This window comes from Pleurodeles waltl, chromosome 1_2 (genome assembly GCF_031143425.1).
Source record: "Pleurodeles waltl isolate 20211129_DDA chromosome 1_2, aPleWal1.hap1.20221129, whole genome shotgun sequence".
Lineage (NCBI taxonomy): Eukaryota > Metazoa > Chordata > Amphibia > Caudata > Salamandridae > Pleurodeles > Pleurodeles waltl.
This window is the reverse complement of record NC_090437.1, coordinates 959,564,123-959,586,686: the sequence shown is the minus strand read 5'-3', so window position 1 is coordinate 959,586,686 and position 22,564 is coordinate 959,564,123. Positions and strand designations below refer to the sequence as shown.

Here is a 22,564-nt window from a genome sequence, read left to right as displayed (position 1 = left end):
ACCAAAGCAGTGGGGTCGCACGCTAGTGCTCTGACAGGCAGTGAATCGCAACCCCGCTTTTTGATAGATCTGATGGAGAAGCATGATCATGGGTGCACCACCAGCTGCGGTCTCCAGTGTCATCTATGAGCGTGCTGCTCTAGTGGGTGACTCACAGAGAGCTGATGTCAGCCCGCTTCCATATCTCTTTAACTGTGATCAGCTTTGAGTAAGGGGAGGGAGGAAATGAACAGATAATGATGGGAAGTGTTGGTAGAAGGCCATTTATGTGTTTTGTGTTGACGAGGCAAGGGTATCGTGAGGGGGTAACAGGATGGCTGATATTTTTTGTTACTGATTTGGGAAGGGAAAAGGTTCCCGCTAGTGTGGTGGAAGCGGGGAGGCAGCACAGCATTTTTTTTCTATAGGACTGGGTGGAGAGAGGCGAGATGAGGTGAGATTGGTGGGTGAGTAGCAGGAACAAGGTACTTTTAAGTGGGGATCGATGGAGGTTTAGCCATGTTGTGCACGGTTCCATGTGACTGCTCTACCACTGTGCTGCTGATCTGAGCGGGGGAAGATGATTTTTGAGGACCATACAGAAAATAAAATTGTAGTTTGGGAGTTGTTTATAATGTGGATTTTTCGACCTTAGGGTTCCAAGTGACTTTATAGACAACTTGAGTTTTGCTTTTATCTGTTTGATAACACTTACAGTCACCTGGTGGAAAACAACCCGTTATTGACAGCTACTCATCCATAATATGTTGTATCATATAATTATACATAGAATTTTGACAGATATGTACTGAAACACGGGAACTTACATTCAGGAAATTAGTGAATTGCCTAAGTTCCCTCGGTTTGTTAAGTGGGTAAACTGGGACTAGATCCCAGGTTTCCTGGTTCCTCGGGTGAAATTTTAGGCACTGATACAACTCTCCTTCAGAAAGTACTGTGAAGATTGTATTTTAAAAGGTGCTGTTCCAGCAGCTAAGCCTGGGCAGTCATCTATGTCTGGTCTACCAACAGCCTTCCATAGAGATTATTGGGATTGTACATTAGAGGAGTGAGGCCAGACTGTGCAGACTACAACGTGATATTGGTGATTTCTTCATGTTTTGCGTGTCTTCTGTTCTGTAAATTATGTGTACTGCTCACATCTCTGAAGTTTTGAATGTACATTTTCTTTTTTATAGCACATAAATGCTCATCAAGCATATGAATCACAGATCTCATCAATGGCCAAAACTATGTCAAAATTGGAGGAGGAGCTCAAATACGAACAAAGTCAAAAGTCTTCCATATTATCAGATCTGAGTTCTGTGAGGGAACTTTCTGTCAAACTGGATTCTAACAGAGAACTTCTTTCACGGCAGCTGACTTCTAAAAACATTGAATATGAAAGGGTAAGAAAAGAAGTTATGTTTATCAATAGAAAGTATGCAACCACTTCTATAGTTTGACCTAACCACCGCTACCAAGCCTCTTTTTCTGTTTTCAGGTTGCAAACAGCCTTTCGTCATATTTTGTCATGCATCTTGTTTCTGTCGCATCATTATGGCCGATATCCCACATAGGTCTCAAATTCCTGATCTTAACAGCGTCCAATGTCTCAAAGATTCTCTCCTGGCAGGATTAATAGGGCTTGTAATTTTTTATTGGCAAATTGGGTCCCTGATGTTCTTGGAGTAAAAATCCACCAGAGGCCACAAGATACTAAGAAAACAAGATTTCAGCCTTATTAAAGTAAACAATATCGTCTCCATCTACAGCATGTACAACTGTGGTGCCTCACCCTCGGAGGGGTATATCCCATCCACTGTATTACAATCCCATTATAGCCTATGGAGATCGTAATACAGCGGACGAGTTATCAGTCATGTTTGTGATTAAAAAACCTCCCTGCCAAACTCTAAAGCAGGTTCCTTATTCTTTGTAGCCTTCTCAACATCGGTTAACACCCCAGACAAGTATTAAATGACATGGACCTCTCTGCTAATTCTTTCCAATATGGCATGTGATTGTGTTTGGCATGTGATCTTTTTGACGTGGCACCACCTATATCATATCTTTAAGTTACTTTCAACCTCATATGTTGATGTTGCCCTCTTAGCCACATTTCACAACACGTCTCCCCACCGAGCTCCACTGAGGTGCTCTCCCAACTCATCATTTGGTCATGCGTCCTTGGATGCTCATCTCTCTTGGACTTCTGGTGCCATTAGTAGTTTGTAGATTCTAGATACTAGGTGTCTATCCTCCAACACCCCCTCTGTTAGATTTTCAAAAGGTGTCAGATCTCTAATAGTCTACTCCTGTGTCCTTGGCTACAGTATCTAGTTTCAGCCCTGCATATAGAAGAATCTTTCATTTCACCCCCTCCAGATGGAAGCCCCTCATCTGTTCAAGCCGAATATCTGCCCCTTGTCAAACAAGTCTCCTACCATTGTGCACCGGGCTTCCCTCTATGTCTCAAACACTTCTCTAAAAATAAAAAAAAATAAAAAAGGCAACTTGTGAATTTAAGGTCCAAGCAGAGTAGTGCTTTGTTTATTACACATCGGGGATATGAGTTCCTTGCTCCTTTTGAGTGTTCAATAAGTCAGAATCTGCATGCCCTACAGCAGCCCCACCATGTTTTTTTCTAAAAAGATCAGTTGTCAAGTCTCCTGAATACACTAACCCTATTTCCTGAATGCTGCAGCAGGAGGGATGAAATCCCATAACACTTCCACACTGAATGAGACTGCCTGATCTGAACCAGGGCTTCTCGATATAGAATGGGGGAAAGGGAGCTGGAATGAGAAGAGAGGGATCTGTCTTCCTTCCATCCTTAGGAAGTTGTTGTGAAGTACGCTGTCTGCGCTATGTCTGTTGTCTCCGTTCTGGTCTTGTTCGCAGCTGTGACTGGACCTTAGGTAAAACATTTGTTGCACACATCAAAAAGAGTATTGCGTGAGTGTTTAAAGACCTCGATGCATTGCTCAATAACTCATAGTAAGACCGCATCAGTGCATCCAGTCTGAGAGGAAACCAATTGGTGCTCCGGTACATTCACCAGACCCAAACATTCTCCTAATTGGAGAAAAAAAGATTTGCTTTTAAGGGTGAGAACCTTCACCCACTATATATATGGTGCCATACTTCATAATAGGGTCCCTCCTCCCACCCCTTTACCAATGGTACAGGGCGCGGGTTACAACTCTAACTCACGGAGGAGCGCCTCAATTGTTTACCCTGTGCGAGCTACCAAATGTGAGTGTGAATAGCAGAGTGTGATTTGATCAAATGTGAAAAATAAAAATACCTCTTGATGGAGTAAAAAATGCTTCTTTCATTGCTTCTCCCCAAGGACTACGTTAAACCAAAAGGTGATATGACATCAACCCAACTGTGACACTCGGGTGACCTCCTAAGAGGAAAATAAATGGTAATGTCCGAGGATGTCGGCGATTGAAAGGCCGTTCCGCTTTTCTTTCCCCTTAGGTAATTTATAGAAAAAGAACTCTTAATCCATCCCTTCGAGTATGTTTACAATCATCACTGTAGTGTAAGACAGTCACTATTCAAGTGGCTGCAAACAGTATGGTTGGAAGGGTCACCACTGGGGCAGCTATTATACTTTAAATGTCCAGGAGTGGTGAATGGTGGCCGCAGATGCCAGAGATTGTCGACAGGAAGGAACACAGTCTACAAGGGAGAGTGCAAACACCAGACCGAGAGAGAGACATATACACCCACACACACAATCCTCGCCCCCACTAGCCTAACACTCCACAGTCTCTCCATAGTTGTTGCTTCTGCTCTGAGCCCTGTTCTGTGGGATTTAGGGTAGGCCTTTTAATCTATCCTATCCCTCAGGGAGTACTTTGTTGTTTAATCTTATTTGATCGCCCATACTCCAGGGAGTTACTGGGAGAAGCCCACATATTTGAATGTAAACATACCCTGATCATCCCTGGCATAATTGTGACTCACCCACCATACGAATGTCCCTCCCATGGCTTAATGGTGGCCACTTGCAATACAATGATGTCCATCCCTGAATCATTCTAGGCTTTGTTGATATTACGATGTCTAATGCTGGAATTATTGTGGACTTTCCTAGCATATCGTGGGCATCCTTTGCCCAGTTTTGGACAACACTTACATAATGGTGATCATACTTGGCATAATAATTGGTCATCCTCGACATATTGTGGCCATCTATTGCTTAAACTTGCTACTCCTGACCCCCACTGGTGTAATGATGCCCATTCTTGAGATATGTCTGGCATCTTTGTTATTAACGTGTCCAGCATTCCCTTATGGTGGTTCTAGCATAATGGTTGGCATTCTTGGTAATATTGTGGCAATCTCTGTCTTGTGATGGAATTGAATGACATGTAAGGCAGAATATGTCCCTGCAAGGAAGTTGTACAACTGAATAATTATTGGATACTGCAAGTCGATGTCGGACGACCAAATGCATAGTTGCCAAAAAGCATACCTGGTATTTTGAGGCAAAACAACCAACCAGGTTTGGTTGTTTTTTTATTATAATGAAATGCATTCTTAAGGGCACTTTTTTTTTTTAAATATGATTAGAAACAGGATGCATTCCAAAACACATTTAAAGGTCATAGTAGAATGATGAGTCAATCTATCTTGAGGAGCCATCTTACTGATGGCATTTCCTTGCTTCCAGAGGAGACTCGTTGTGGTCATGATTACATTTTTTGTGTACAAGAAATTACTAATAGTAACCTTGTCTAATTCACATGAGTTGCTACTAGTAATACTACATGGGTTTGCCATCATCTAGTCTGAATATTTATTAGCGGACGTGAAAGATTTTCGTTGATCAGCAGTATTTTTACATTAAAAAAAACGAAATTAAAAGTTGTAGTTTAATGCATTATCAGGTTGAACCCCTAAAATGTGTGATGCGATTGTTATTCTGATTCAGAAACTGGACAGAGATCGAGTAAACTTCGGAGCTTGCTATCAAATCTCAATAGCCCACGCCAATATAAATATCTTAAGCAAAATATTGGCTTTGAGACTGTTAAAAGTGATCGGAGTCTTGATTCATGATTATCAAAGTGGGCTTGTCCCAGTCTGGAGTACGTTATACACATATTATGCATAATCTTGAAAACACAGAGAAGCACGGTGTACTCGCAGTGCTGGATCTAGAGAAAGCCTTTGATACAATGGGGTGGGGATATGTTTGTCTGGTTCTGGACAACTTGGGCTTTGGTCCTTTTTATTGCAAGCATGTAACGCTATTTACAGTGCGATTAAATTCCAGGAGAGTGATCCCTGACAGCTGGGCATCGATGTGGGTGTTGGCAGTACAACGTGCATGTCAATTGAGATTCTTACTCTCCCCTTGGGGTATCACCGAAGGCAATATCACCCTTGATGCCTCATGTACATAGATGAAACGCTGCTTTATCTGAGAGATTCGATCTCCTGAGTAGCCCTGCTCCTGACAGAACTGGAAACCTATGGGAAGGAATTGGGGCTGTGTGCTAACTTGAGAAGTTTAGTTTGTTTCCTTTGGCGACCTTGCATTGGTGGGTGGAACGGATTACCCAGACACAGGATTATGATGGGATACAGATAATTTCTGGTACCTAGAGATAAAAGGTACCCAAAATACATCTGCGCAATATGACCTATTAATGGGTAGAGTTGTGCATGGATTTAAAAAATGTCATTTGAATTCTGAAACACCCTCTCTTTGTGGATGAAGGACAGAACATCTTTCTCATAGATGGTCTTTCTCCAGTGCTGTTTCAGTGTATTGCAGGGGTCCATGGTTCCCTTCCCACAAAATTCATTCAGAAAATTGACCTGCTTCTGGTGTCATTGTTTTGGGCAGGGAAGAGGATAAACCTACCTTGGTAGAGACGGATCTCTGGCTGAGTTCACCGTATTCCAAACTGAGATTTTGACAGAGCTTGTTAACTTCTCAAAACGTTTCTTACAACACGAGATGCCTGTTAGTTCAATTCAGTTATTTTCACAGATTGTATTTAACACCCATAATGCTTCCAATATTTTAGACTGACAAATCCTCAAAAGAGCAGGCAGTGGTCTATGGGACCATTCCCTACTCTTAAAACATGTTTTTTGCCAACATTCACAAAAAGGGAAAGGGTCCCTTGGGGATACCTTCTCGTTGTAAATGGCTTACCACTGCCTTTGAGGAAATGGTAAAAGATTAATGTTTTGTGATTAGAATTTGGTCGCAAACATGAATACATACCAAAACGAATCAGTATTTGGAAGTGACGCCTTAAACATACCCCTTCCAAATACCATATCGGTGTTTGATAGCAATCCTTAATTCCGATTTGATAATGTGTTACAGAGTCACAATGTAGTTTTGTACATACGAAAAGGCCTTTTTGCAGTCACAAACAGCTCTGTTCAGCACATCGAATCCTTTGAGGCCACAAAAAACCTTCATACATCTAGTATGTTCTGATGATAGCTAGCTCACATTGCAAAATGGGAATACAGCCTCTTACTGTAACATGATATATGGCAAAATTAGAATGAGTGTTGTCGACTAATGTATCCATTCGAATAGCCACTACCAATGTTCCCTGTAAGGCGCGCGCGCACCTTTCCTTCCCCCATCGCGCAGGCCCCTTTGGCAAGCACGCACGTTGTTCCACAATTCCTGTACTTTGTGGTAGTTTATATGCGTTATCACTTTCTAAGCCTAAATAAGCCTTTTAGAGCGATATACGTGCTCCCCTAAGGCAGACAATGCTCATATTTGAATCTGGATTGAAGTCAATGAAAACAGCGTTTAAATGCCGAGGGGAGTGTTTTAAATATCATTTGGCGTACTTTAGCATACAAGCGAGCAAGTGATATTTGTCTCGGAAATTAATGGTTAATGAGCTAGGAAATGCTTCAGAACAGTAGAAAATGTGCTGTTATCAAATGTTCCACCATTCCTATACTTTGTGGTAGTTTATATGCGTTATCACTTTCTAAGCCTAAATAAGCCTTTTAGAGCGATATACGTGCTCCCCTAAGGCAGATAATGCTCATATTTGAATCTGGATTGAAGTCAATGAAAACAGCGTTTAAATACCACGGGGAGTGTTTTAAACATCATTTGGCGTGCTTTAGCATACAAGCGGGCAAGTGATATTTGTCTTGAAAATCAATGGTTCATGAGCTAGGAAATGCTTCAGAACAGTAGAAAATGTGCTGTTATCAAATGTTCCACCATTCCTATACTTTGTGGTAGTTTATATGCGTTATCACTTTCTAAGCCTAAATAAGCCTTTTAGAGCAATATACGTGCTCCCCTAACAGGTCATGTCCTTGGGGTGTGCAACCAGGTCACAAAACTGCCTTGATGCCCTATTGCATGGAGCAATGATATCCCTTTTTTGCTTTAGTGGTATGGAGAGGCTAATGCCAAAGATCTTGGCTAGTTATGCGCTGCGCGCGCGCGAATGGTCAATTTCTTGGCGCACGTATCCTTGGCTGCAGCGCACAGAGACCGCACACTGCTGCACACAGCGGAAAAAAATTAGAGGGAACATTAGCCACTACTGTATTCTTGGCAGAATGGAGCTATGTGAAACTTTGCTGTAACAACATAGTGGTAGCTCTCCTGCATGTTATTTGTATCTTAACAACTGCCTATGTGTGCTCTGTAAGGGTTTTTACATTTATGAACTGAAACAATAACTGCATTAAAAGAGCTATACCTATATTCTCCCTAGAGCTTTGATGCCATATAATATTTGGGATTAGATCTCTGGCTGGTATGGTACGAGAGATTTCTGGTTTTCAATATATGTATGTTGGAGATGACCGTCTTTGGTGTGATTCCCTCACCCCAATTTTTGCCTTAGCTGTTTTGCCGGAGTTAGAATACTGTGCACTTTACTCCATGCTCAACAGGAGTAAATTGCTTGTGCTCCCCCTTTTAACATGACTGAACTGGATTATTTCTGATTCACATATATAACTTTCCTACAATTCCTTAGTATGTGGGGTAAAAAAATACGCCCAGAGCCTAGAAGTTAAATGCCACAAATGGACTGCAGCATCTTTTTTGCGATCCACAGAGTTGGTCTCTAAAACATGATTTCAGGCCTGTCATATGTAGACTGACTGCAGCAGCCTAAACATCTGCTGTTCAGCTTGTCAAAATAACCCTTTTACAATGCTGACTAACCCTGCTTTTAAATAGTAATCACCCCTAAGTACACCTGGTCACCCACATGGTAGGGTGACTGGCATTTAAAAGTAGAATGTGTTCAAAATTAAAACTGGCATGTTCCTCCTGTGACTAGCTCCCAAAAGCTATTTAACTGGCAAGCTGGATTCTAGAAAATGATAGGAAATGGCTAGAATTGTCATTCAAAGACTAGTCTCGTATTTATTAAAGATCCAATTAGTTGATAAAGTTACATATTTAATAAATATTAAGGAAAGTAACTTTTGGAAAGTTAACTTTTACCTGCCTGAAGCTTCAGGACGTTAATTTAGATGAGCCTCCCAACAGCTGCTCAGCCGTACTTGTTATTAGTGACGGTTGAAGCCTGCTCACAGAGCAGGACAGTAGCTTAATCCTGTTGACTGGATGGACTAATATTGGTTCATTTGATGCCTGTTAGTTCAGGAAGGACAGCTGGGGTTCCCGGAACTTTATTAACTTGAAAAAGACACAAGGGAGGCCTGACCATTCATAGTTTCATGTAAAGTGAGACATGGAGAAGGGCATACCTCTGTCCCCTGGCCCCACACTCTCCAGGCTGGCTCTGAAACCATTAGGAAGGAAGCTGTCCACAGAACCAGTTTGGAGTGGATACAGGGGAGGATACCGCTGCTTTCCCTGCCCACATGCCTGGGTGGACACAAGGGCTGTGCAAAAGGGAGGCAAGGTTCCCCCATTCTGGATTTCAGAAGTAAGGTGCATTGTGGAATTATTTACAGTAAGGCAAAGAGGATCTGGTGAAAAGTGGGTAGGGGTACCCCTGCAAACCTATACCCAATTGGTTAGAGAAGGGTTGGGAATCTCCCCCACCACTGCCTCAGTGCGAATCATAAATGTGGCACCCCAAGGAACCCTCCTCAGAATACTCACTGGACCTGCAAAAGATCAGAGGAAGACTGGACCAGGCTTGCTGTAACCTGAGAAGAGCTCTTAAGGACTGGAACAGTCCCTCTTGTACCCAGGCCACAAACTTACTCTTGAAGTCAGTTTGTGGCCTCCTGTGTGCTTACAGGAACAAAATAAATAGCAGGAGTCCTTTTTCTAGAAGCGGCCACTTGACCAGTACCAATTGGATCTGCTGCAGTGAAAGCTTTCCCCTTAGTGCTGTCTCTGATAGGAGCCTTAGAAGTGATGCAGAGAAACTGTTCCAGAAACTATGAAAAGTTCAGACTTGAACAATTTTTGGACTTCCAAGACCTCCAGATCATCAGCAGGGCCTCGTGGTATCGTGGTAGAGGTGTTAAATTGTGATGCAGCTTCATCAGATGGAGCTTCAGGCTGGCCCTCCTAGAGGATCCTAGAGGAGCTCCATGAGAACACTAAGTCATAAAGTAACATCTTTGACCGGGACAAATCCACATGGTGTGTCCGATCTGTGCTCCAACACCGTCAGCCTGAAATTGAGACTACTGCCTCAACAGACTTAGTGCTTTTTGGTGCTATATTTACTTTAAAAATTCATATCTCTGGTTCCCCTTAGTGGATCTTTGTAGTTTTGGTGTCGTTCTTTTTTTTTAAATAAAAATTTACTCTGTTTTTCTAGTTGGGGTTGGGGTTCGTATTGTTTGGTGTTTTGACTTTATTAGTGTTTTGGTACTTTATAAATATTTTACACGTTCCCCCAAGTTAAGCCTGTATGCTGTGTACCATATCTACCAGGGGCAGGACTCAGGTTAATTACGTGACTTTTGGGATTCACCCTTACAGGTTAGTGTGTTTATCATTTTCCCTGACAAAATAGTGTTTTTTTTTATAGAAACATTTTATTATTTCAAGGTTCAATACAAATATCACATGTTGTCACTTATTCAGAAGAAGCAATATAAATTCGGTCCTTCCCACATATCCCATGCCCTGTTTGCCTATACAGAAAATTATGCATATGTTCCGGCCTCATCCGTCAAAGCCATGGTATGTCCACCATTTATTCCAAACTTTCTTATATTTTTGGGGACATACCCTTGCTGTGTACATGGCCTCCTCCATCTTGGCACACCAATCCATGCCTTTGGGAAAGTGCCTCTTTTGCCATGGTTACCCCCTCCTCTTTTTGCCTGATATTGATGCAGACTTGACTGACAGTGTGCTGGGATTCTGCTAACCAGGCCCCAGCACCAATGTTCTTTACCAAAACTGTACCATTGTTTCCACATTTGGCACACCCCGGCAAACAGCTAAGTCCCTTGAAAAAGCTACCAATGATGCCAAGAGGCCTGTGACCAAGGAGGGTCCCCAAGGGCTTCAGCCGGCGGTGTTGTGCCACCTTAAGGGACCCCTCACCAAAGACATGTACACTGCCATTGCAGATTGTGTGTGTTGGTGGGGAGAAAAAGGCAAAGTTGACATGGCATCCCTCTCAGGGTGCCATGCCTATGCTATAGGTAAGTCACCCCTGTAGCACGCCTTACAGCCCCAAGGCAGGGTGCACTACCACAAGTGAGGGCATAGCTGCATGAGCAATATGCCCTTACAGTGTCTAAGCCCATTCTTAGACATTGTAAGTGCAATGTGGCCATATTAAATACATGGGCTGGAAGTTTGTCATTACGAACTCCACAGCTCCATGATGGCTTCAATGAAGGCTGGGAAGTTTAGTATCAAACTTCTCAGCACAATATACCCACACTGGTGCCAGTGTTGGATTTATTCTAAAAAGTACAGAGCAGGCATCTTAGAGATGCCCCCTATATTTTACCCTAACTTCTAGTGTGGGACTGACTGCTCTGTGCCAGCCTGCCACTAGAAGACATGTTTCTGACCCCATGGGGTTGAGGGCCTTTGTGCTGTCTGAGGCCAGAAACAACGCCTGCTCTGGGTGGAGGTGCTTCACACCTCCCCCTGCAGGAACTGTACCACCTGGAGGTGAGCCTCAAAGGCTCGGGCCTCCTGTTACGGTGCCCCAGAGCACTTCAGCTAGTTGGGATGCCCCCCGTACAAAGCCCCACTTTTGGCGGCAAGTTTGGCGGGAAACTTAGTAAAAATAAGGAGGAGTGACCACTTCAGCTGGGATCACCCCTAATGTTTCCAGAGCTGAAGCGACCCCCTCCCTGCAGAATCCTCCATATTGGATTGGAGGACAGGGACTAATATGATTAGGAATGTGCCCCCTTCTCCAAAGGGAGTGAGCACATGAAGGGTGTAGCCACCCTCAGGGACAGTAGGCATTGGCTACTGCCCTCTGACCCCTATAATGCCCTAAATCTAGTATTTAAGGGCTTCCCTGACCCCAGCTCACCAGATCCCTGGTGACCTCATAAGAAGAAAGAAGAAGGACTGCTAAGCTGAAGCCCCAGCAGAGAAGAGGGAAGACAAAAACTGACTTTGTCCCAGCCCTACAGGCCTGTCTCCTGCTTCAAAGAAACTGCAAAAGAAAGCGACGCATCCTGGGGGTCCAGCAACCTCTTCCAAACTCCAGAGGACTGCCCTGCATCACACAGGACATGTAACTCCCATAGACAGCGGCCCTGTCCAAAAAGAAACTACATCTAAGGACTCCAGAGCCTCCCCGGATCTGCAATTCCTGAACACTCTGCACCCAACATCCACGGCCCGTGTCCAGGTGGCCGAACTGGATTGACCTCTCTTGTCCCCCACGACGATGTCTGCCATGTGAACCCAGAGGACCCCTCTGACCGCCAAAAGCTCGGGACGGAGATATCCAATGCTAAAAGGTACACTGCACACACAGCCCCCAGGCCTTGGAGAACCCAACCTCTGGTGCAGCAACGTTCAGCAGGTGGCCCTCCTACTTGTCCAACCGACCCCCTGGACCCAGCCTGCAGCGTCTAAGTGACCAATGGGGTTCCCTCATTGGAAGGTATTGGGAGCCCAACACTCTGTTTACACCCTGCACCACACCGCCTCTGCGCCGTTGAGGGTGTGAGTTTGGTGCTAACTTGTGCCCTCCCCTCCCCCGGTGCTCCTCTAAACGTCCCAGGTCTGCCCTCCGAAGACGTGGGTACTTACCTGCCAGCTGATCTGAAACAGTGCCCCCAGTCTACATAGGAGCCCATGTTAAACTTGCCTCAACTTTGCACCTGTCCGGTCCCGTGTTCATTCTGTCCCTTGCCCAGCAGGGCTCTGCTCTGGGCACTGTGAAGGGATATTTGTCTCCTATTTCTGCTTTTTACCAACTGCCTAATCAACCTTCTTTATTTAAGTCTCCTATTGTACATAGGTTCCTCAAAGGTCTTACACATCTTTTTTCCCCATTCCTTGTGCCCCAGTGGGATCTGTATTTGCTTCTGCCTCTTTCGATGTGCGCTCCCTCAAGCCTTTCTACAATTGTCCTCTGGTTGCTCACGTTGGAAACAGTCTTCCTTGTGGCAATTACATCTGTCCGTAGAATGAGTAAGCTGCAAGCATTGTCATCTACGTTGCTCTACCTTTCTATCCTGACAAACTGGGGCTTTACAGTAGGCCCTCTTTTCTTCCAAAATTGGTCACACCCTTTCATGTAGGCCAAACTAAGACCTTGCCTACTTTTTATGCACCCCCATGTCCCGCTAAGGAAGAGGAGAGACTCCACCGCCTGGACCCAAAAAGAGCTTTGGTCTTCTACTTTGATCATACAAAAGAGTTCCTGGTGGATGACTATCTCTTTGCAGGGTATGTGGGTGCGATGAAAGATAGGGTAGTGCAGAAGGGGACCATCTCTAGATGGGTCGCACTCTGCATTAAGATCTGCTACGCGCTGGCCAAAAAGCAACCCCCTGAGGGTTTGCACACTCATTCTACCCGAGCTAAAGCTGCAACCACTCGGTTAGCACATGGAGTTCCAGTCCGGGACATCTGTCAGGCAGCAACATAGGCATCTCTCCACACGTTTAACAAACATTACTGCCTGGACAGTCAGGTCCGTAGGGATGGGCACTTTGCCCATTCGGGCCTGCAGGACTTTCTAGTTTGAGCTTCGTTCACAGACCCACCTCTGTGGTTGGTACTGTTAGGTATCTGTTCAGAGGTAAGGAATTTGCAGATAGAGGTCTTTATCAGATGGATGAGTTACTTACCTTTGATAACACTGTATCTGGTAGAGACTATACCTAGCTGCAGATTCCTTACCGACTCACACATCCTCCCCGTTCTGTGAACTAATTTCAAGGGTCTGGGACTCCCCTTTCAGGGCCTTACTTCTGACACACGAGTAGTCAGTGTTCTTCATGGCACTGCGCTTCTGGGGTGGAAAGTCGTAAAAAGAAACCGACGTCGGCGCGCCTGTGTCGCACCTATATAGGACCTGCAATGTCCCATCTGGCGCAGACGATGACGGATGCGGAGCCGAACAGCACCACGTAGCGGCGCACAGGGGAACCACTCCCGAAAATCTTCCAGATCCAGTCTGACGCCTGGGTAGAATTTGAAAGTAAAGAATCTTTAACTAGATATAGTCTCTACTAGATAAGGCATTACCAAAGGTAAGTAACTTGTCATTAATGGATAGTATTTAACGAATATATCTACTAAAGTCATTTTTTGTTCATAAGTAATGAACTGACTGGATGTTCATTGCTTGTTGTACCTGTATTAACAATAGCCAGCATCACATCCTAGAATGTTTCCTTATTGATTAAGAATTTTTTTTCTAAAGAGAATTAACACAGAAGACATACACCTGTAAAAGCTGTAAGTGATGCTGCTGATGGCACGTGATTGCATCGCACTGGGCACCTCATTTAAAAGTTGATGTGATGGTAAAAATAGGCGTTAATCAGGTTAACTCACTTTTAAGGCTCCCCATATTTAAAATTGTGATATATTACTGCAGCACGCAGCACTTCATGCAATTATTCATGCAATAGTTACATCCAGCTAAACGTTGGTGGTAAAAACTAGTATACAGTGGCTATACACAACAGTAACCAAATTACTTTTTTCTGGTCAATACCACCAAGTTTAGAAGATATTACAATTTAGAGACTTAGTTTTGTCTTCCTCCACATTTGGCCCGGAAGGGTACTGTGGCTGGAAGTGCCAAAGATGGGATCAAATTAGCAAATTCCTCCTCTAAAACCCCTTAATAAAGGAGCCAAGAAATTCTGTGGTGCAAAAGTATATTGAGGTGGGAAGCAGCAACATACAATGCAGGTGGCGCAAGATCTGCTTTCATTAGTCTGGGAAAGCTGGTTGGTCTTAAGAGGTCCCCACTTGCTGTGTTTACTAAGTCTTACTGTCTTATTGTTGGGTAAGAAACCTCATAACTGGGAAGGGTTGATTCTTGTTTAAGTGCTGTCGGAGGAGTTTGTTTATGGTTCCTCATCCTGGTGTCAATATGAATGTAGGTGAGTCTTACCAAGAACATAATGATTGCCCTCTGCCCTGTCTTAGAGGGGTTGAGAGGATTCTAACTAATATCTGTTTGGAAAAAAATAGGACTGTTGAGGATCCTTCCTAGGTAAGCCAGAAAAACAAACTGACTTGGCACTGCTTGATGAGAAGGCTGCCAACCTTAGAATTGCTTAAAGTGTGTACCCAGCCTATTTATAGATTACATTTTCCCCTTACTTTAGGGTTTTGAAAAGGTCTGATACAGTGATGTTTGTAGCCAAATATATGATAGTGTAGTGCTAATTGGAAATGTTGCCTCCGATTGGCAAGTTTTTGTTTGTAAAAATGTTTTTAAAAGATGGATCCCACATATATACGATATTCTGATGTTTACGGATTCAGCGAGAATACCCATGACAGACAACTAGGAAAACAAGTAGATACATTTTCCTTTCTCTCCATTTGGATATGAGGAGCTTGAGTAATCAACTTCACACCTTTTTTTAAGACGCTAAGGCCTGCTTTCCAGCTCCTCCACAACATGTTGAAATGAGCCTGTGAGTTGGTAATGGAAGGGTATCAAAGATAATGCTCACAAACAACTTTATCTGAGGCACAGGCATGCACCTGGGATGTTATGTTGTAAGTTAGTGTTTTCAATCCTGGTTTTCTTCCTTTCCCTTCTAGTCAGCTAGCTCGTTACTGGCAATTATTTACAGTGTATAACCTTTTAGTGGACCCTTTATCACTTGAAATATATGTAGTCCAAGATATCACCCATTTTGAAGATTTTTTTTATTTATTTCTAACTCTGCTCTGATATATACTAAAAGAGTAATGTTAGTCAGAAACACAAACTAAACTGTGGATCAGTTCAGCTGATAATCAATACCTGTTCATGTTTCATACTCTCCCCAAACTCTTATACTTCGTCTTCCCTGATGCTGTTTTTCCTTAATGTTCTGACTGAGCAATTCTGTCTTGTTAAGGTTCTGAACGAACTAGAAGATATACGGTCTGAAGCAGAGCTCTTGAAGAAGCAACTGTCCAGTGAACGACTTACCATTAAAAATCTGGAAACATTGCTGGCTACTAACCGAGAGAAAGAGTTTCAGAGTCATTTAAGCTCCCATGAAAAAGATTCAGAAATCCAGCTTCTTAAGGATAAGCTTACTCTATGTGAGAGCAAACTGTAAGTTCAAAATATATTTGATATAAGTCACCCGATTGGGTATTTTAACTGGAGTTTTTTAAACTTATTTTTTGCGTTATAAAGTTTACATATAAAGTCTGCGCAATAGATGTTGATGGCACTAATGTATATAACATTTCTGGGCGTCCAAATACAACACAGAATCTAGGTAATTAAAATCTATGTATAAGTTATTTCATAGCAAAACCAGGATCACAACTGCATACCAGCAAGTGCATACTATAAATTTGTAGCCTATCAACAGAGGCGATGTCTACTTACTCATGTTAATAATCAGTCTATTTGAAATACTCATAAACTTCTACACATCAATAGTATGATTTCCTGATAACTGCATCATTTTTGTAAATCACAGTGATCCTATCAACATGGGTATTTGTATTTTCCTTGAGTCAACACAGGCTGTCCACACTGCTTATTCATGTATTGCGGATCTTCCTTATCTAGCACACTGGTTTTAACCAGCACGTTCTCCCCAAGCATCGAGTAACTGATCAGTGTTGATCAGTTCATAATCATCAAACTGCTTCACTTCTGTCATATCTCTCGGTGGAGTGTTGAAATAGTGGTCCTTAACATAACATACTTATATTATTCTAGTCATTGCATAAACCTCAGGCTATCAGAAATCTAGGAGGAAGTCAAAGGACCCTTTTCTTGTGAAAGTTTTCTGATGCACATTCAAGGTAAAAGTTTTACTTTAAAATCTAGAAATTACTGAATTTGGCAGGGAGAGAATATTTGCTTTACTCCTTTCTAGCTAAATTTCCCTCCAAAATACCTCTCTCTAGACATCTAAGAAGGGGTCATAACCTTACTGCATCCATCTCATATGAAGATGCATTATCTTGATGGTAATGTATTCCCCTTGCTGGACAAGACCCTGAGAGTGTGGATTACCCTTACTGCGATAATGACCAGTATTATCAGAGTCCATTGCAATTGTGTGGTAAAAACAGCTGAACTGTGGTAGACAACAGCTATGATGCTCCAATTATCCACCCTTAGGTACAAAATAGAAACAGAGTTCAGAGTAACACCATTTTTATGGGGCTGGAAAGTGAACCTCTTAAGGTCAAGAAATGGCAAACTACAAAGCAGGGAGTTGGTGTACTGAAACAGAGGAGCAGGCAATTTCATAACCAGAAAAGAGCAGGTGCAAACAAGGCCGGACACAGGAACAGGGCAGAGAAGGCACAGCATCCCTAATTGCCTTAGTTCATAGAGAGGAAGGAAACAATAACTAGTCATATGTGCCAGATTACTACAAGGGTTGTAAACAGGTAAGTCTCAGAACGTCCGCTACAAAACAGAAACTCAGCGTCTCTGTGCAGATTATTCTTGCAGATAGTCACACCCCATACAAGGAGGACTAGATGGATATTTGTCACCTTAAGAATATTCCCCAGACAGCAGACTGTACCTGGAATCTTTGTCAAAATACTCCTAAGCACCACTAGTTGTCACCATTTGGTTCCGTACCATCCTGGAAATGACAGAGCTGTACTTAAGCACCAACCAGCTTAAACCGTCTGTTTCTTTTTTTTTTTTTTTTTTTTTAATACTTTTATTGGCATTTCGCAATAGTAAACACCATATCTGTATTTAATGTTCACTATCTACAGTATCAAGTTCAACAGTAGAAGCAGTTCTGTAAAACAGTTCTGGCATTTTAGTACAACATTTTGTGTTACATGATAGTAGTCATTTATATGCTTTTCTTCAATCACTACCTCTAACAACCATCATCGGAATCCAATCACTTCTTAACACCTTCTCTTTCTTTATGATCCTTAGTCGAATGTGTAGGAAAGTGCCCATTTTGGCATGGTTTCCCTCCCCTCCTTTTTGCCTGATATTGATGCTCACTTGACTGAGAGTGTGCTAAGATCCTGCTAAACAGGCCCCAGCATCAGTGTTATTTTCCAAGCACTGTGCCATTGTTCCCACAACTGGCACACCCTTGGCACACAGTTAAGTCCCTTGTAAAAGATACCCATGGTACCAAGGGCCCTGTGGCCCTGTGGCCAGGGAAGGTCCCCAAGGGCTGCAGCATGTATTATGCCACCCTGGGGGACTCCTCACCAAGCACATGCACACTGCCTTTGCAGGTTGTGTGTGCTGGTGGGGAGAAAAAGACAAAGTCGACATGGCACCCCTCTCAGGGTGCCATGCCCACAAACCACTGCCTGTGGCATAGGTAAGTCACCTGTCTAGCAGGCCTTACAGCCCTAAGGCAGGGTGCACTATACCACAGGTGAGGGCATAGCTGCATGAGCAATATGCCCCTACAGTGTCTGAGTCAATTCTTAGACATTGTAAGTGCAGTGTGGCCATATAAAGTATATGGGCTGAGAGTTTGTCATTATGAACTCCACAGCTCCATAATGGCTTCACTGAAGTCTGGGAAGTTTAGTCTCAAACTTCTCAGCACAAGAAACCCACACTGATGTCAATGTGTGAAGGATCCTCCCTCAGCCCCACCCTCTTCAACATCTACATGACCCCCCTGGCGAACATCGCACGAAAACACGGACTCGACCTCATATCCTACGCCGAAGACACCCAGCTCATCTTATCCCTCACCAACAACCCCACCTCAGCAAGAACCAGACTACACGAAGGCATGAAGGAAGTAGCGAACTGGATGACAGACAGCCGGCTTAAACTGAACACAGAAAAGGCGGAGGTCCTCATCCTCGGCCCTACACCCACCGCCTGGGACGACTCCTGGTGGCCTCCCGCCCTGGGCAGCACTCCCCAACCCACCAACCACGCACGCAACCTCGGCTTCATCCTGGACTCATCCCTCTCCATGACTAGACAGGTCAACTCGGTGACCTCGGCATGCTTCAACACCCTCCGCATGCTCCGCAAGATCTTCCGCTGGATCCCCACCGACACCAGGAAGACCGTCACCTACGCCCTCGTCACCAGTCGCTTGGACTATGGGAACACTCTGTACGCCGGCATCACCATCAAGCTGCAGAGGAAACTGCAACGAATCCAGAACGCTGCCGCACGACTCATCCTGAACATACCCCGCCACCACCACATCTCCGGACACCTGAAGAAACTTCACTGGCTCCCAGCCAACAAGAGGATCACCTTCAGACTCCTCACCCACGCACACAAAGCCCTGCACAACCTCGGACCAAAACTCATTAACCACCGCGTCTCATTCTACACTCCTCTGCGCACCCTACGCTCGACCGGACAAGCCCTGGCAGCCGTACCCCGCATCCGCAAAGCCACCGCCGGAGGAAGATCCTTCTCTTTTCTGGCAGCGAAGACCTGGAACTCCCTTCCCAGCCACCTTCGCGCCATACAGGACCACCTCCCCTTCAGAAGGCAGCTCAAGACCTGGCTCTACGAGCACTGACCCCCCTCTCCCCCCCAGCGCCTTGAGACCCTTACGGGTGAGTAGCGCGCTTTATAAATGTATCTGATTGATTGATTGAATGTTGGATGTATTGAAAAATGCACCCAGAGGGCATCTTAGAGATGCTCCCTGTATTTTAGTCATACTTCTAGTGCAGGACTGACCGCTCTGTGCCAGCCTGCCACTTCCACACGAGTTTCTGACTACATAGGGTGAGAGTCTTGTGCTCTCTCTGGCCAGAAACGAAGCCTGCACTGGGTGGAGGTGCTTCACACCTCCCCACTGCACGAAATGTAACACCTGGCAGTGAGCCTCAAAGGCTGAGGCCTCTTGTTATAGTGCCCCTGGGCACTCCAGCCAGTGGAGATGCCCACCCTCTCCGGACAAAGCCCCACTTTTGGCAGCAAGTGCAGCGGGAAAATTAGGGAAAACAAGGAGAAGTGACCACTTCAGCTGGGACCACCCCTAAGGTGTCCAGAGCTGAAGTGATTCCCTCCTTTCAAAATCCTCCATCTTGGTTTAGAGGACAGGGACCAATAGGGTTATGTGTGTGTCCCCCTCCCCAAAGGGAGTGGACACTGGAAGGGTGTAGTCACCCTTAGGGACAGAAGCCTTTGGCTACTGTCCTTCCCCCCCCCGTAGCTTCCCAAAATCCAGGCTTAAAGGGCTCCCCTAAACCTAGCTCGTCAGATTCCTGGCAACCTCAAGAAGAAGAAAAAAAGAAGGACTTCTAATTTGTCCCCCAGCAGAGAAAACTAAAGACAGCAAATGACTTGGCCCCAGACCTACAGGCCTGTCTCAAGCTTCTGAAGCCCTGCAACCAAAAGGCGACGCATCCTGCAGGACCATCAACCGCTTAAAAGCCTCAAGAGGGCTGCCTGCACCCTAGAGGACCAAGATCTCCCATGGACAGAGGCCCTGTCCGGAAAGAAATACCAACAAAGGACCCCAGAACCCTCCCCGGATCCGCGAGTCTTGCCCACTCTGCACTTGATGTCCTTGACCCGTGTCCAGGTGGCCCAACCATCTAGAGTTGGTCCCCAGGCGATCTGACCTAGTGCCCACCCTGGGTTGACTGGGCCTGTCCAACACGATGACACTTGCAGCCTAAATCCTTGAGGACCCCCGACCGCAAGAGAACCGGACAAAGATACCTGGCGCCCAAAGGTACCACTACACCCGCAGCCCCTGGCCTTGGGGAATCTGACCACCGGTCCAACAATGTCAAGCTGCTGGCCCTCCTCCTAGTCCAGCCTTCGGCTTTCCGGAACCGACCCCCCGGACTTAGCCTGCAGCATCTTTTGTGACCCCCGGATCCCCCCTATTGGAAAGCATTGGGAGTCTGATGCTGTGTTTGCACCCTGCACCCGGCTGAAAGTGTGTGTTTGGTGCTGACCTGTGAACCCACCACCCCCCCATTGTTCCTCTATACCCCCTCCAGGTCTGCCCCCCGAAGACGCGGGTACTTACCTGCAAGCACGCCTGATTTTGAATGCCACCAGTCTCCATAGGAGCCCATGTTAATTCAACCTCAGCCGGCCAAATGTTGCTGGTGCTGGGTGTTTGGGGTTAACTTGAACCCCACCCTGTGGACATCCTAACCCCCTGAGACTGAAACTGTAATCTTGTACTTACCTCAAAACTGTGCTAACTTTTCTCTCCCCCACCCCTCAAACTGTTTCTGAAAATTGCACTTTATCAACTTTTAAAATATATTTTTGCTATATAAAAACCATTGGCCTGGAGTTAAGTCATTGAGTGTGTGCTTCATGTATTGCCTGGGTGTGTACAACAAATGCTTTCCACTACCCTCTGATAAGCCTAACTGCTCGACCACACTACCACAAAAGATAGCATTAGTATTATTTACTTTCTCTGTTAAGCCTCTGGGGAAGCCATGGACTCTGTGCACACTATATCTCATTTTGATATAGTATTTACAGAGCCAACTTCCTACATGAGGTATAGGTATTCTCCCAGCTATTTTATACTTCAGTTTAAATGTATTTACTTAGTGTACTTTCACATGTATACATAGCTACTAGAGTTGGGAGTAAGTGCTAGGGTAGGAAGTATTAGAACGTTTTGCATTTAGAGGGGAAGAAAGTTCCAGTGGTATAGCTAGGTCCAAGATAAACACTGTGAAACCGTAAACAAAGAAACAAAACCATTAATTCCAACTGTGGTGACTCAGCTATTATGTGATGTGTTAGATATTAGGGCAAGTCAGTGGTATTTCCTAGGCTAATGTGTGGTAACTGTGAACCTCAATCTCGAAATGAGTTATAAGCTAGGTGGTCCCGAGTCCGGAGGGTATGGCATGCAGTCACTAGTGTCGTAGGCAATGTAGAGCAGAGTAATCATCCCCAGCTATCTCCAGGCCCTCTTTCTGCTGCTCCCATGGTATGTCAACTGTCACCCTCCCCATGTTCAGATTCGGTATCTTCGTCTGGATGTATCCACGATTCCAGAATTTCTGTCTATAGGTGTGCCATAGGGCGCCTCCTCATCCCTCTGCCATCCTCCTTCCAAATTGCTTGTTCCTCTGCCCCCACCCACTTTGTAACAGCCTTTCCCGATTCTTCCACAATGGGCGATCTGGCCAATTTCCAGGCCATCGTAATGCATCTCCTTGCTAGGGCCAATGCTAATTCTATAAACCGGGTCCCCACCTTGCATATCTTAGATCTAGGGAAATTACCCACTAAACAGACGTCAATGGTGTGTGGAATCGGGTGCCCAAGTTTGAAGTGTAACCTGCGGATGACCCCCCCCCAACCCTCCCCCCCAAAAAAAAACAACCTGCACGTGAGAACACCCCCATGTCACGTGACTAAAGTCGACATCTAATAGTCCACACCTCAGACAGCTCTGGGCGTCCCATCCATATATTACCCAGAGTCTATGCAGCATCAAATAGGTCATATGTAGGAAATTAAATTGAATCTATTGAAGTCTAGTGTTACGTGAGACCTTCTTGGGGTATGCGATCATCTTACTCCAGTCTCTATCCGAAATCTCTTTTCCCAAGACCCATTCCCATTTAGTCCTCAACACCGTCAAGGGTTTACGTCCTATCTCATTCAGCGATCTGTACAACCAGGTAATCATCCTTCTAGCCCAGTCCAGTGAGAGTAGCAGCTGAAGTGTAGTATGCATAGGGGGTTGCTTCTTACCACAATTCCATAGGTCTGCAAAGGATTGCACTACAGTCTCATAGGTTAGAAACTGATCACTAGGCAGGAAGTGTAAGTACATAAGGTCCCCCATCGGGATGAGTCCGCCCTCCTGGAAGTAGCCACCTACTGTCACTAACCCAGCAGCTGACCAGTCTGAGAATCTGGCTACTGTAAAACAGGTAACCGGATTGCCATGGGGGAGACCCACTAGATGTAGCCCCGGGGTATACACAGCTGGTTTAGGGACCTCCTAAAGTGGGTGTTTCAGAATTGCAAGCACTACCCTATGTCTGACCCCA

General features: G+C 44.8%; 1 protein-coding gene across 1 annotated transcript in view; it reads left to right on the top strand.

Annotated features, from left to right (window-relative positions):
* Positions 1 to 22,564, top strand: part of CEP135 (centrosomal protein 135) — a 278,727-nt gene that overhangs the window by 176,011 nt on the left and 80,152 nt on the right. The window contains exons 22-23 of the mRNA XM_069200895.1: positions 1,179 to 1,388; positions 15,481 to 15,683. Of these exons, the coding sequence (XP_069056996.1) occupies positions 1,179 to 1,388; positions 15,481 to 15,683 (413 nt within the window). The remainder of the gene's footprint in view (positions 1 to 1,178; positions 1,389 to 15,480; positions 15,684 to 22,564) is intronic.